The 14,136-nt window shown below is 32.2% G+C and overlaps 1 protein-coding gene and 1 long non-coding RNA gene across 5 annotated transcripts in view; one reads left to right on the forward strand and one right to left on the reverse strand.

Moving 5' to 3' along the window:
* Window positions 1-14,136, reverse strand: part of KLF12 (KLF transcription factor 12) — a 534,646-nt gene that overhangs the window by 17,736 nt on the left and 502,774 nt on the right. For all 4 annotated transcript variants that reach the window (XM_051983923.1, XM_051983922.1, XM_051983924.1 and 1 more), the window contains one exon: window positions 8,803-8,960. In XM_051983923.1, coding sequence (XP_051839883.1) covers window positions 8,803-8,960 — 158 coding nt within the window. The remainder of the gene's footprint in view (window positions 1-8,802; window positions 8,961-14,136) is intronic.
* Window positions 1-14,136, forward strand: part of LOC127553312 (uncharacterized) — a 52,465-nt gene that overhangs the window by 16,060 nt on the left and 22,269 nt on the right. The gene's annotated exons all lie outside the window — the stretch shown is intronic.

The raw sequence follows: 14,136 nt of genomic DNA on the forward strand, positions 1-14,136 counted from the left end.
TTATCACCAGAGTGACTGTCTTTCAATCTTGGTTAAAGAAAAGGATTAAGAGCCAGTAAATGTACTTCTATGACATTTACCGAGCAGAAAGTATAATACAGTCTAAAGAAAACACCAGGTATTGAATGGATTTCCAAACTCCAGCAAGCAAAAATAACTTTTTCAGGTGCCTCCTATTTCAGCATCTGAAATGCTGAAAGGCAAATTTGTACAGAGCCTAATGACAGGTGCCCTTTCATATTAAAATAATGTATGGAGCAACACACAGACTAGGAATGTGAAGTTGGAGAAAAGCTTATGCTAAACAAAACACCCGAGTTCTCACCAGACCTCTTTTTATTGTGCTCTCAAGCAAATGAAAAGAAGCGCCTTTGGCAACAGGAAATACAAGCATTTTCTTGGGTTCAGAAGGACATTTCTGAAATGCACTGTTGTCCCTGTTTAACTTTCATAAAGTTACAGAGCCCCGACACTGACAAATGAGCTTCATTACATTGGAGGCTTGAGGTATTTGCTATGACAATCTATTTTACCTGAGTAATGACATCTGCATATGAGGAAAAACCTGTATGGAGATTTTTATCTGGTCTCCTATTTTCTATTATATTAATAACAAGTTTTTTTTTTTTTTTTTTTTTTTTTTTTCTGTTTGTTCCACAGAAGCATTAAGAGGTAGAAAGTTAATAATGGATTCCCTACTTATTACAATTTTCAGGAGATTAAAAGCCAATTCTGACTAAAGGCCATGTCAACAAGGTGTTATTGAATTGACCTTTTTGATTCAGTTTAACAGTGTGTTCCCTCAAATGATAAGGTAATTTAGCCAAATAAATAATTTGACAGGTTTTTTTTTTTTTTTAAAACAGTAACTATAGACATGACCCAAATGCCCATTATAATTTTCTTTTTTTTGTCCATGCTCTTTAATACCAAGCATCACTTCTTCAATAAGCAGAGATGTCTGATTAAAATATTTTTGGTTAAATTTTTTTTGGACTTAAAATAGCTTGTCTTCACTGTTTGCACCAATATTTTTTTTTCAACATATCTTTGCATCTACAACAATACAATCAGTAGAATGGTTCAGAGAATGGTTAACACTTGCCCCACTGAGATATATGCCATTTTGAAGATAGGCTAACCAGAGAATCAGTTATCAAATTAGAGAAGGCTAGATTAGAAAGAGGCCCTATAGATTAGAAAGAAATCATGTAGAATAACTCCATCACTTTACAGATAAGTGAATTGAGGTTTAAGAGACACTAAGTGACCTGCCTCAAGAAGATAAATGATTTCATATGGAAATTAAGATTTTTTTAAAAGTACAATATTCAAGGCACAATATTTAGAGTCTCATTTTTTCCAGTTTTATATTTGAAAGTCCTGTGACGTTAGCAATGTTTCTGTTGAAAATCAACCAAAAAAGTGACATTTTCATTTTATGAGGTGGAAAAAAGACATGCACTTTTGTTTTAACTTTTTTTTATAACTCTATAATTGTAATAGATTATTTTATTTTAAATGTTTCCATAGGAGATTTTACTTAAAATTGATGCCATTTAAATTTTTCATCTGAAAACAGATATTTCACATTTTGATCTTAATTTGCTTTTTTTCCAAGTGAATTTTGTAAATGATTCATTTTTTATTACTTAAATTAATGAGTAATGATTTAAAGCAAACATTTATGTGATAACTCTCCTTTAGCTCTAAGTTATAAAGATCTGTGGCTGACTTTTTAATCTATAGTGATTTAAATTATAAAAGCATCTTCATTTTATCTGTATGTGCAAGAAAGATGATAATGCCTTTGTTCAAACATAGACCCTTCACAAGCTTTTATGATTCATGGAATACAGTGATATAGTCACATCAGTAACCTAAGAGTTTGTTTTCTAACAATCTCAGGTCTAAGTAATACTAATGCTCAGAGAATAAAAGAGCACAAAGGTTAAAGATACTGCTACCTTGTTTTTATTCCCCTTCAAACCATGAATTTTTGAGTTTTATAGCAAAAATTAAGCCACAAGCAAACGAAGGTAAAGAGGAAAAACTGTTCAAGATATCACATGAAAGAAAGCATTAAAAAAAACCCCAAAAACTTTTCACTGCCATGGAAGATTTATAGACTAACACAAAAGCTTTCTAAACTAAATTAAGTTATTCATTTATTTGAGTCAGGTAATAATTACTTTGCTCTTCTTACAAGATTGTCTTTTTCCATGTGGTAGCTAACTATTTGGGAGGGAAGAGAAACAAAATGAAACAAACATGATTAAAAAAAAGAGATATATCCACATTTACTAAAAATAAAAATAAAAGTATTTGTATAAAGTTGACTATCCTGTCACCTCTGTTAAGATAATTTTAAATTAAATATCTTTCTAAAATATGAAAGAGTTAATAAAAGATGTTTGGAACTATCATAAAAGTTGGTTCCTTCTTTACCATTCTATTTCTCCTACGATAAGGAAGTCCTGTTCTTTGGATTGTTTTTCTAACATAGTAAAATTCAAGTAATTTAAAGTACTTGAGGTGAAAGCATAGACTGAATTCTTCTGGTCTGTATGACAGAATATAGTCATAACCAGAATGATACTAATCAACTGTAAAACTGTAGAAATTCTTAAAAAAACTTTATTGATAAATAGATTAAGATGATGAATAATTAGCACTTGATTTATTTAAATATAAATGGATCCTTAGTTGGTTAAAAATAGTTTGTCGTCTTAAGCATTTGAATTTTCTCCTGGAATTTTTCTTACGTTAATTGGTTTACATTTTGGTTTGCTAAAGAGAGATAAATTTTACTTTTGGTTGAATAAGAAGCAATTCTAAATTGACAGATTATGACTTGGTGGGATTTTAAAAATCAGTGCTGATTGGATATAATCATGACACATTCATTCCAAATCATCCAAATTCTTGCCCAAAGCACCTTGCTATTAATGGCTCACAGTTGTGAGATTGTTGGCTAGGATTTTAAGGGTGTAGTCAGTGGCTGTGGGACAAACCTTTTCCCCTGTGCAATGTAAATTAGCTCTCTCAGAAATCAAATGCACCATGCTCTTTCTACCAAACTGGCAGAGACATGGTCTCTGATAGACACAAAATGAGTCCAGCTAACTATGGACACATGAAAAGATGCAACTTCTTTGAGGTGGAAATCATGCTTTTAGCAACTTTATGGATCAGGAGCACAGCTAAGAATACAGAAATGAACAAGTATGGCTACTGCCTGATTCTGCTCTTGTATAGCCCATGCACTTGACTGCATGGGACAGACATGGAGGCAACCTTAATATCTCACTTGGAAAACTATACAGAATAATGAAAAATGACCCCCCCAAAAAAAGAAAGAGAAGAAATATGGAAAACAGGCAGAAAACTCATAGGTAGCTTTAAACAAAACTTTAAAAACTCTCAAAACCTTTACAAAACTAATGTACTAGGAAAAGTTATTATATATAGGAAAAATATTATTATATTTTGCAACCATGATGATCTTGATTTATCAACAACGGTTAAAATTTTGTTCAGTGCCCTCTGTTTAAGGAAGCAGGGTAGTGTGTAGCATAATTCAGTCAATTCACCAATGAACATTTTATTAATATGTCAGACACTGTGTTAATTTCCAGAATACAAAGAAAAGGGCCTGATATCTACTTGGGAGAGACTTATTTATATAAATATATAACTGATAAAAAATGTAGATATTGATATCTATCTATCCTTCTATATAGAGAGAAAGGAAGTAAATTTAGGGGTAGAAAAATAGCAGCTGAAGGGATGAGGAAAGTTCTCATGAAGGAGATGAACTCACGTCTTGAAAGAGAACAATGATTCTGAGAAATCCAGTTGAGAAAGCAATGCATTCCAGCTATGTGGGACAGTCAGTATAAAAACATGAAAGCAGGAAATAGAGTGTCATTTATAAGAAACAACCAGAAAGTCAGATTGGGAGAATATGGTGTGCATGAAGGGAAGTCTAATGTTTATTAAGACCAGAAAAGTAAGCAGAGGCCAGGTTGTGAAAGGCTTTAAAATGTCAAACTAGGGATTTTCTATTTGATTTTGAGAGTAACAAAAAAAATTTATTAAAAAACAATTGGTTCACAAGTTATCTGATCAATTCATGTGGAAGCAGCTTAGCTTGCATTGCCTACAGGATTTTGTGATTATAAAGCCTTTTCCTTATAGTAACCATTTTGATGTATATAATACAAATATTATTATCCCGATTTTATAGATGAAGGAAAGAACGCTCAAGAGATATAAGTTATTTGTGGATGGTTGCAAAGCTAGCTTCTGAGCCAGGACACAAAACCAGAGCTTTGGAATTCTCACTAGATTATGTGCTTTCAGGATCGGCTCACTATTGACACTATCTACTCAACATTCTACCATTTTGAAAGGATAATTATTTTAAAAATTTATAATGAGCAGTTTTCAATTAAGGAAAGTGCATAAAAATCATACTGTACTGATTAAACTAGTCTGAGGAAGCCCAAATGTTAATTTATCATAGGTTCTTAATAAGACTATGAAGACAATTTGTACTCTGTGATGACTTTATATTTTTGAAGCAGTGATAATTTCAGTATTTCCCAATCGCTATTTTTCTCATTGATTTCTTGCCTTTTATTTATTGATTTTTAAGCTTCAGTGATTTCCAATGACTCAAAATGTGTTTTCATGGCTTAGTCTTGTGACCACTAGAGGTCCACGTTTTACTGTTTTTCTAACTTCATCTTCAGGTTTTGGAATCCCTTGTTCTTGTACACCATCTAGTGGGTTTAGCAGCTACTGAAGGCTGACTCTGATTTCTTGGGAAAAGTATTAAAACAAATAATCACAGTGTCATTCCTTCTTACCAATAAAACATGTTATTGACCAGAGAGTACTCCTAGGAGGATTAAAAGCAAAAAAAACTGGTTTAAGGATTTAAATTAATGTTATAAATTAATTTTTTTCCTTTTGTGAAGGTGAAATAAGTATAAATTAGAATATTGTTACTGTATCAACTACAGAAAATATATATGGTATCTATCTATCTATACACACACACATTTATACACACACACCTACATACATACATATATGTGTATGTATACATACCTATACATATATGTATATGTGTATATATTTAGACACATATATATTCACATTATATGTGTGTGTGTATGTATGTATGTATATGTATATATATAAAGGCATCAAGGATAGTTAAAGGTCATGTTAAGAACATGGCCAGATCATATCATTACTAGTTATATCCTATGTCTAATGAAACATGATTTATTTTTTTAAATATAAAAGAACTACAATCTCAATTTTTTTCACATTTCTACCAATACGTTTGATTTATTATAAATTTTAAAGCTTGCCCAAATAAAAACTAATGAGGTACTGATACTATCCAATGAGCTCAAGTGCTGAAATGGTGAATTGTTTGAAAAATGTGATTTTAAAAAAGAAAGCCTCCTATTAAAAGACACTCACTTCACAAAGCATGGCTGACTTTCATAATTCATTTCAACATAATCTGAAACTAGGTCATTAATTATTATTGGTCATACATAAGTAATTTGTTCAAATTGCCTGAAGCAGAAGACCTAAGAAGATAGTTAATAAATGTAATATAAGCATTTACAGCAATGTATAGCTAATAATATTATCGACATCTAGAACATTTGAACTAGGGGACTTTACAAAGTCAGTTTTAGTCATAGAATTGAAATTGAAAGGCTTAAATGCCCTGAAACTTTGTTCTTAATCCTAGGAGCCCTCACGGATTCCCTAAGGGTAAGTCATATCAAACTAATTTCATTTCCATTCTTTATAAGGTCACTGGATTGAGAGATCAGAGGAATGTATGTTGCTGAGTATGTATTCAATATATATTCATTTAATGAAAGAAAGAGGGAAGAAATGATGGAGAATACCTTGATTTCGACAAGGCACTTTACAAAGAGTCATATTTTTCTATGAAAGAAAGAGACATATTGATGCATAATGATATAGTTATGCAAGTCTATAACTGATTGAAACACTACTTAAAGTACATTTTGGGGGAGTGTGGACTACTTATTAAATCAGACAGCTGGGTTCAAATTCAATCTCTAAAAATACCAATTCCATGAGTTTTCTATTTTTATTTCAGTTTGCCTATGATTTCCTTCATATAAAGAACGCTAGATGGGGGTTTTTTCTACTTTTTCCAATCACAATCTCTTTTTGTGTAAGAAATTTTTATATGACTCTATGTATAAAAGTATATAAAACAGGTACACAAATCAAACATTTACTGACAATAATTTCATGACTGCCAGATTCAGTTAAGAGACCCCAAATGGGGTCATGAACCACAATTTAAGAACTTGGGCTCAAGATGATGAAACTCTCTTAACCAATGTAGAACAGCAATTGTTTTGCAATGTAAAGTCTTAAAATGTTGTTGGAGGCCCTTGAGAGGATAAGCAAATTCCTCAGGATCATACAGCCAATATGCTTTCTTGGGGAACAAGTATCTGAAGTGCTACCTTTATAATGCCTCCAAATTTCTTTAATTCTCAGTTTTCTTATTTGGAAATTAACCACTGGAAATTATATGTGGCGAATTGAAGTTTTATGGCTGGAATGGAGTCTCTTGACTTGTAACTGTTAGGTCCAGGTCCACCAAGATAGAGGGAAGATGATGAGTATATGATTCCTGAAGTAGATAAAGGTCTTTTATATCCTAGACTTTTTTAGATGTAAGTCAATCATTGGAGTCACTGTTATTATTTACTGGGAGGAGTGTGGATTCCATTAATTCCTATAATACATAGAAAATGCACCCTTACAACACATAAGCAAATCACTGTGGGAATGGTAAGTAGTGACTAGAGAATATAGGTTATGCAGAATTGCGGGAGAAAGAAAGAGTCTGAATCAGATCAGTAATATCCACATTCCAAGACTGGGATTTGAGGAAGGAATGAGTATCATTCCTTTCTTCTACATGAGGGCTTTCCTGATGTTTCCAAATTAATGTTCAAACATTATATTTAATTATCTATATAAATTTTACTTCCTCTCAAATGATTAAACTCATTGAGGATAGGGGACACTCATTTTTATTTATCTCCAGAAACTAGGATAATTATCTGGTATATAGCAATTGTTTAATAAATGCTTGTTGAATGGTATTAAATACTATCTACTGAGGGTGTCAAGCATCAACTTAGATATCATGTATAAAGCACTTTATATCTATTATAGAACTGAAAAAACTTGAAGCATTATTACTGTTATTAATGCCAATCCTGAAATAGCTTGCTGCCAGGATTGGCCCTTGACATTTTCCCAAATAACATTTTTATAAACTGTTTGGATGAAGATATAGAAAATGTGGTTGTCAAATTTGCTGGTTGTATAAAGCTGGTATAGATAAGTAATATTTTGGATGACAGAAATGTAATTCAAAACAATTTGTCTAAGTCAGATTCATGGATTTAAACCACTATAGACTGCCACAAAACCCTTTCAAATTGAGAAGTGAATTAATTATTTTCTTTTCTCATGTACTAGTCCATTTGGTATCAAGTTCTGTTACAAAATGTACATAAGGAGGAAAATAAAATATGGAAACTTTTCTCTGTAGAATGTATGAATTCACTGAGTTATAAAACTTGTCCTCACCAGAGCACTTTCTTTGTTATACATTTCTCAATGGGCCTTTCCTTGTGACATTTATGTAAATTGACATTATCTGTTTTAGCTTATAAAACAGATTCTAGGGGTTAGGTAAGAAATACAAGCTGTTTGTTTTCCCTGAACGTTATATACTTTATACATATGGGAATTTAATAAATAGCATTTGAGGATACATCTGATCTACTCAGAATGTATCCAAAGAAACAGGTATCTTTTGACTCCAAAACCAATGAGTAGGATAACTAATTAATAACTTTAGAACATAAATGACAAAGATTGCATGGGCAGAACTAGGATTCAAATCCAACATTCTTTTTTACTGCACCACAGATATGCAAACTGAAAATGCATTATAGTGATATGGGTGGAAAGATAAGGTGAAGGGGAAACCTTAGCAGTCAACTTAACAGGGACTAAATTAATGCAAAGATTAGGACCAAAAGACATAAAAATAAAAAAAAAAAAGCAAGGAAAAAAGTGAGAAAAAGGAAAATGTTGGTAAAGCAGAATTCTGGAAAAATATTTAGAAAAATTATAGAAGCCTTTTTTGACTGTTGCCAATTCACTGGATTCGCAATGTATTATTTTCTTAGGTTATGAAATGAATTCACTGAAATAAATAAATCTGTCCATATGTCTGGCAGACTACTTTGAGGGTCTCATATAAAGGTACATTTAAACCAGTAACAATACATGGTGGTTATTTTTTTTTTTTAACTTGGGAGGAGAGAAAAGGGTGCTTTAATGAGGAACATGCTTAAGGATAATTGATTTTTAATATATTGGCTAATATATAGTTAATGTTGATATAATCCTGATAAACGTCATACTAATTGACCAAAAAAAGGAAATTCAGGTCATTCTTGAATTAGCTCTAAGTGCTTTTAAGTAATGCTTCATTAGTTCTCCAATTCTGCTTAAAAACTGAAGCATTTTCTCGAAATGAAGAAGGAATGACTAAAACAGATTTAACTGCATCATTAGTGTGAGTAGATGGTATCAGCATTGCATGTAAACTTTCTAGTCTCAGATTCTGCCACATTTGTCCTTGTTTGGGCTAATTCCAAAACTAATTTCTGCTAGTGACCCCCATTAGGTTCTGACCTGTGTGCGTCCTCCGATGGGCCTTCAAGTGAGAACTCTTTGTATACACTTTGTTGCATCCTTCAAAGTCACATCTGTGGATACGCCTTTTCCTGGAGTCTGGAGATTCAGACCGTCTCTGGCGTCTTGTGCTCTCAATACTGAAGGGTGAAATGGAACTGAAAGATAGAAATGAGCTCATGAAAAATTGTGAACATTCTAACACTGTGAAAGCGTAAGTTTATCATCTGTGAGACTGGCAGGGGGATTGACTAATGGCCTATAGTCCTTTCATTTCGCAGGTCAGCCAATTGCAGCCTTCCCCTCTTGATCTTAAAGATAGGCCATAAGACCTACTTTTTAAATAGAGTTTCTCCAAAGGAGAAAGTCATACCCTAAACATATTGATCATTATCCATAGGGAGGAGGTACAGTGTAGGGAAAAGCACAGACACGGAAGCCCACCTCTGATGCTTCCTTACCTATATGATTTCAGTCAAGCTAGGTAATCTCCCTGAGCCTTTGTTTCCTTACCTGAAAAAGCGAGATTTGATGGCCTCCGTCCTTTCCAATTCTATAGTTAAGACCCAATATGTCCCAATATCTATTCAATTCTATATAAAAGGTCAGACATGACAGCTACAACAAATCAAGTGTGGCCTGAAGCAAATTAGAATGTAACTGAGAAATATTTAACAAAATAAATAAAAAACACAATGAAACATAGATTATACCACATTTTACAACTAAGTCAATAGATGTTCTACAGGGATCCTCATGTATAAATAAGTGACCTTTGTTTCTATTTGAGTTCACACCACTGCTCTCTATTATCTTAATAAAGCCTAGTTAGTAGCATAATGAACTGGATAAATATTAATTATTGATCATTTAAGTGTTAAACAGAAATAGCTGTTTCATTTACACATTTGAGGTTCTGATAATTTTAATATGTTTCTAGAAAATTTTCTAGTTTTCGACATGGTGAAGATGATAATAAGGCTACATGTAATAGATAGCGTGTGGATGTGAAATATGTGTGATGAGTCAAGTCAACAAGCTTTTATTAAAAGTTTACTATGTGCTAAGAGCTGAGGTTAAAAAAAAGGAAAGAACAAGCCCTGCCCTCAGATAAGGCGTATTTTAACTGCAAAGCAACATACAAACAACTGTGTACATATAAAGTCTATCAGGAAAAACTGGAGGTAAAGAAGATAGAGGTAAAGAAAATGTACAAAAAAGTTTAAATATAAAAAATAAACTTCAAAGTAAGTTAGTTCAGTCTGTAGGAGACTCCCTTGATACATTAATATTTTGACTCATGACCAGGTATTTCTGTTATGAAAAAAACAAAACAAAATAAACTACTTGATATTTAACTTTTCAAGTCAGTGGTGAGGAGTATAGCACATTTTGTTTAAAGATTAGCTGTACTATCTTCTGAGGGAAAAACAGCTAAAACTATGAAATACAAGCCTCAATTGAAAGCTGTTTAATTTTAATGCATCAGTAAAAAACAGGATTAGGTTGTAATGCCAGATAATTGATTAACATGTTCTCTTTCAAATCCTAGGCTGATATGAGTGAGATATAAATGTGGAAGATGGTTCCTCTCTCTTTCTCTCTTTCCCCCTCACACTGTATGATTATATCTTTCAAGAGATGAAAAAAACCTGACATTCAATAAATTCAATCTACTAGGCTGTTGGGAAAACTGACAGAATAGTTGGAGTGAGGAAGAAATATTTGACCTATGATTTAGGAGAAGCTATATAGTTGTTTTAAAAAGAAGGGTGATGAAAACTCAGCATTTACCTTGAGGATTTGGGAATGGTATTTTATCCCCTGTTCAAATTATGGTTAGTCAAACTTTGTTCTTAAGGGCTCTCTTGTAATTTCATATTACATATAATGTCACCTCTCTCTCTCTAGATAGATAGATAGATATAGATATCTAGATGTAGATATATAATATCTCTCTATATCTGTCTATATCCGTATAGATCTATCTATATCTTATCTCTATTTATCTATCTATCCATTCAGAAAGAGAGAGAGAGCCATCAGCTAAGATTTTAATGTTTCTGTTTTTCTTTAGGAAATGGAAAAAAAAAAGTAGTCAATTTCTGGTATTAGAAGAAAGTAAAGGGAAAAAAAATCCAACCAAAAAACCCACATATTTAACTTGTCTCTGATCAGTTCATGTCAAGACTTCACCTGTGAAATGAAGGGATCATGGCATGGGCAACCCATTAATTTTACTTTGGAAGTTAAACAACACAGATTGCTACCGAGCCGATTTAGCTGCTGATAATGGGCATCTATTACAAGAACTAAATAGACAGTCCAATTTGCTTCCTCCATCTAGTATTGCTTCAGGCTTTCTTGATGACACATTTCAGCCCTGGGATGTAAATCAGTCAGTCAATAAACATTTATTAAGCGTATATTGTGTTTCACACACTATGCTAAGTGTTGGGGATACAAAGGAAGACAAAAGACAATTTCAACTCCCCAAGAGCTCATAATTTAATGGAGGAAACAACATATAAACAACTGTGTACAAACATGCAACCTATTTGTGTGTGTGTGTGTGTGTATGTACACAGAGGGATGCTGCTAGAATTAATGAGTAACATATAAAGGTAAAAACAAAACCAAAGAAAGAGCAGAGATTTAGAGTTGGAAGAGATATCTTGTCCAAACTTCTCATCTTAAAAAATATATATATTGTTTGTGTAACAACATAGAGATAATATAATGGAAGGGCCCAGATTTCTGAATCCATCTCTCTTTTCACTATACCATAATGTGCTATTCAATACAGACACAAATAAGAAAACAGCCCATGTTCAGGGAACTCATCGAGGGTGATAGAGACATCATGTGTGCAAGGAAGTAAATACAAATGACTCTATAATCATTCCAAGGAAGAGTGCTGACTGGTGGGATAAGAAAGTTTCAAGTAGAAGAGTTGGGAGTTTAGGAGGTGGAGGTGAAGAAGGAATGCATTTTAGGCATTCAGAAATCTTCAAATTTTACTTGGTATTTTTATATGGTGTCATTCATTTTTCATTTAACTATAATTATTATGCATATAATATAACATAAGTGAATTTATTATTTTTGTCTTCAGCCATTTAAAAAAAAGTATGGCACAAATGCTCTGGTGCTAAAAAGAAATGAAAATTATTATTTTGTCTTAATTTTGCCACCTTAGAAGTGAAAAAATTATATTATTTTGCTTGTTTTTTTTTTTCAATATTGATTATATGACTATTGTGCTTTGAGGTCCTCAGGTGATAAAATTATAATTGAAATGAAAATAACTTACTTTTTCCCAAAATATTTATTTCAGTCACAAATTTTAGTTACTGTTCAAAACATAACAAAAATTCTACACACAAAAAAAGTCACTGAACTCTATAGATATTTTAAAGATTTCCCCAAACTGGCTTCTGTTTAGTTAATGTTGAGTTTTAAATTGATCTACAAAGCATTTTTATACATAATAATATCCCTCATATCAAATTTACACACATATACTTACACACATATGTATGTATGAATTCATATTACTAGAAATCAGGACGTTTCTACCTGCAGCCCATTCTTAATAGTTATCTTCCAGTGCATTTATACAAACTGAGAATCAAACTCCGAGAAACCAAAACCAGGTAACAAGAATATAGTTCCCATGAGATTAATAGAATGGTCTAATAGCCATGCAGTTCATCAACCATTTAACTATGTGGCAGGAATAGAAGCAATTCCCTTTCGTAAGAGGATGGCTTAAAGACTATTTCACTAATAATTTGGCATCTATGTAATGTTAGAGGAAGATAAGAGGAACTGATGAGCTTCAACTTACATATATGTTATTTAAATTAAATTATTTATTATTAAATTATTTTGTTGTTTTTTAATGTGGAAGTCTTATTAAAATCCATTCAGTTGATCTCACTGACATATACACTCCCTCCAATGATGAGATCACAATCCTAAAACTCTTATACAACTTGTACGATTCCATATAAATGACTCCCTTAATATGAAATAGATTTTCATTAAATTTATGTGCTCTACCTTCAGTTGAACAAATCCAGCATTCACTTAGAGCCTACTAACTGCTCTCCAAATCCTAATTTGAAATATGAGAAAAATTCTATCAAGAAATATTCAAAAGTTAAAAAAAAAAAAAGGAATGGAATACCTAATAAACCTGGAAAAACAGGCTAGAGTCAGATTATAAGTATTTGTAGACTTCAAGTTGAAGGTACTTTGAAGACTATGTTGTGCAATGCTCTCATTTTAGGAATAAGGAAAACTGATGTAGAGATAAATTAAATGATTTGATCAAAGTCACTCAGGGGAGAAAAACAGGATTTGAATGCAAAGCTTTTCTGGGGGATATGTATATGTGGAATATACATACATACATATATGGAATAGCCATACATGCATATACATACACACATACATATATATTTGGAATACACCAATTCGAAACAGAAAAATTTGTATTTTGTCCAAGAAGAAAGAAGTTGTAAAGAGGTAAAGATACTGGGTTTTTTTGAGCTTTATGAATGACATAGAATTATTTAGGAATATCAATTTGTTAGCCATGTGGAAAAGAAGAGAAACTAGAGGCCAAGAAACCATTTAAGAGGCTATTATTGAAGAGTAATAATGAGGATCTGACATAAGTAAGCAAATACTTCTTTAATTCTGTTAATGACATTACTATTTTTCCATTCTTTCCAATCATCCAGATTGTAAACTAGAAGTTAGTTAACCCTTCCACATCATAGGGTCACGTTTCCCATACTCGTCTCCCCTTCCCAACCCCCAGGAAAAATCTGTATAAATTAGTTTGGCCCTCCCTTTATTCCACGGAAGAAGTCTGAATTTTTCCTTTTTCTTTTATGGGGTATTTACAGTAGCTTATTATAAAATCTGAGTTGAAATAATGACACTATACATATATTTTATGCACTTCTGAGTTTCTAAACTTCTTCTGTGTTGTCTGCGGCTTCTATACAACTCCCCCTAAATTCCCATTAAATTTCTTGTGTCAACCCATGACATATCAAAACCTCAATGGGAAAAGTCCCAATGTGGAAGGGTTAATTGTATTTGCTAATCCTTTTAAATGCAAAAATCATGAAATCTTATCTAATCTACTTCTATAATATTTCTCCTATATGAACCCTTTTTATTCACTCATACCACAATTACTCCAATTTGGATGTGTATACTCTATATACTCTATACTAATATATTCCTTGACTGTATTACTGCAATAGCTTCTGGGAGAAGTTATTTTTCTATGACATTATTAACCAATTATTCAAT

Source organism: Antechinus flavipes, chromosome 3 (genome assembly GCF_016432865.1).
Source record: "Antechinus flavipes isolate AdamAnt ecotype Samford, QLD, Australia chromosome 3, AdamAnt_v2, whole genome shotgun sequence".
Classification (NCBI taxonomy): Eukaryota; Metazoa; Chordata; class Mammalia; order Dasyuromorphia; family Dasyuridae; genus Antechinus; species Antechinus flavipes.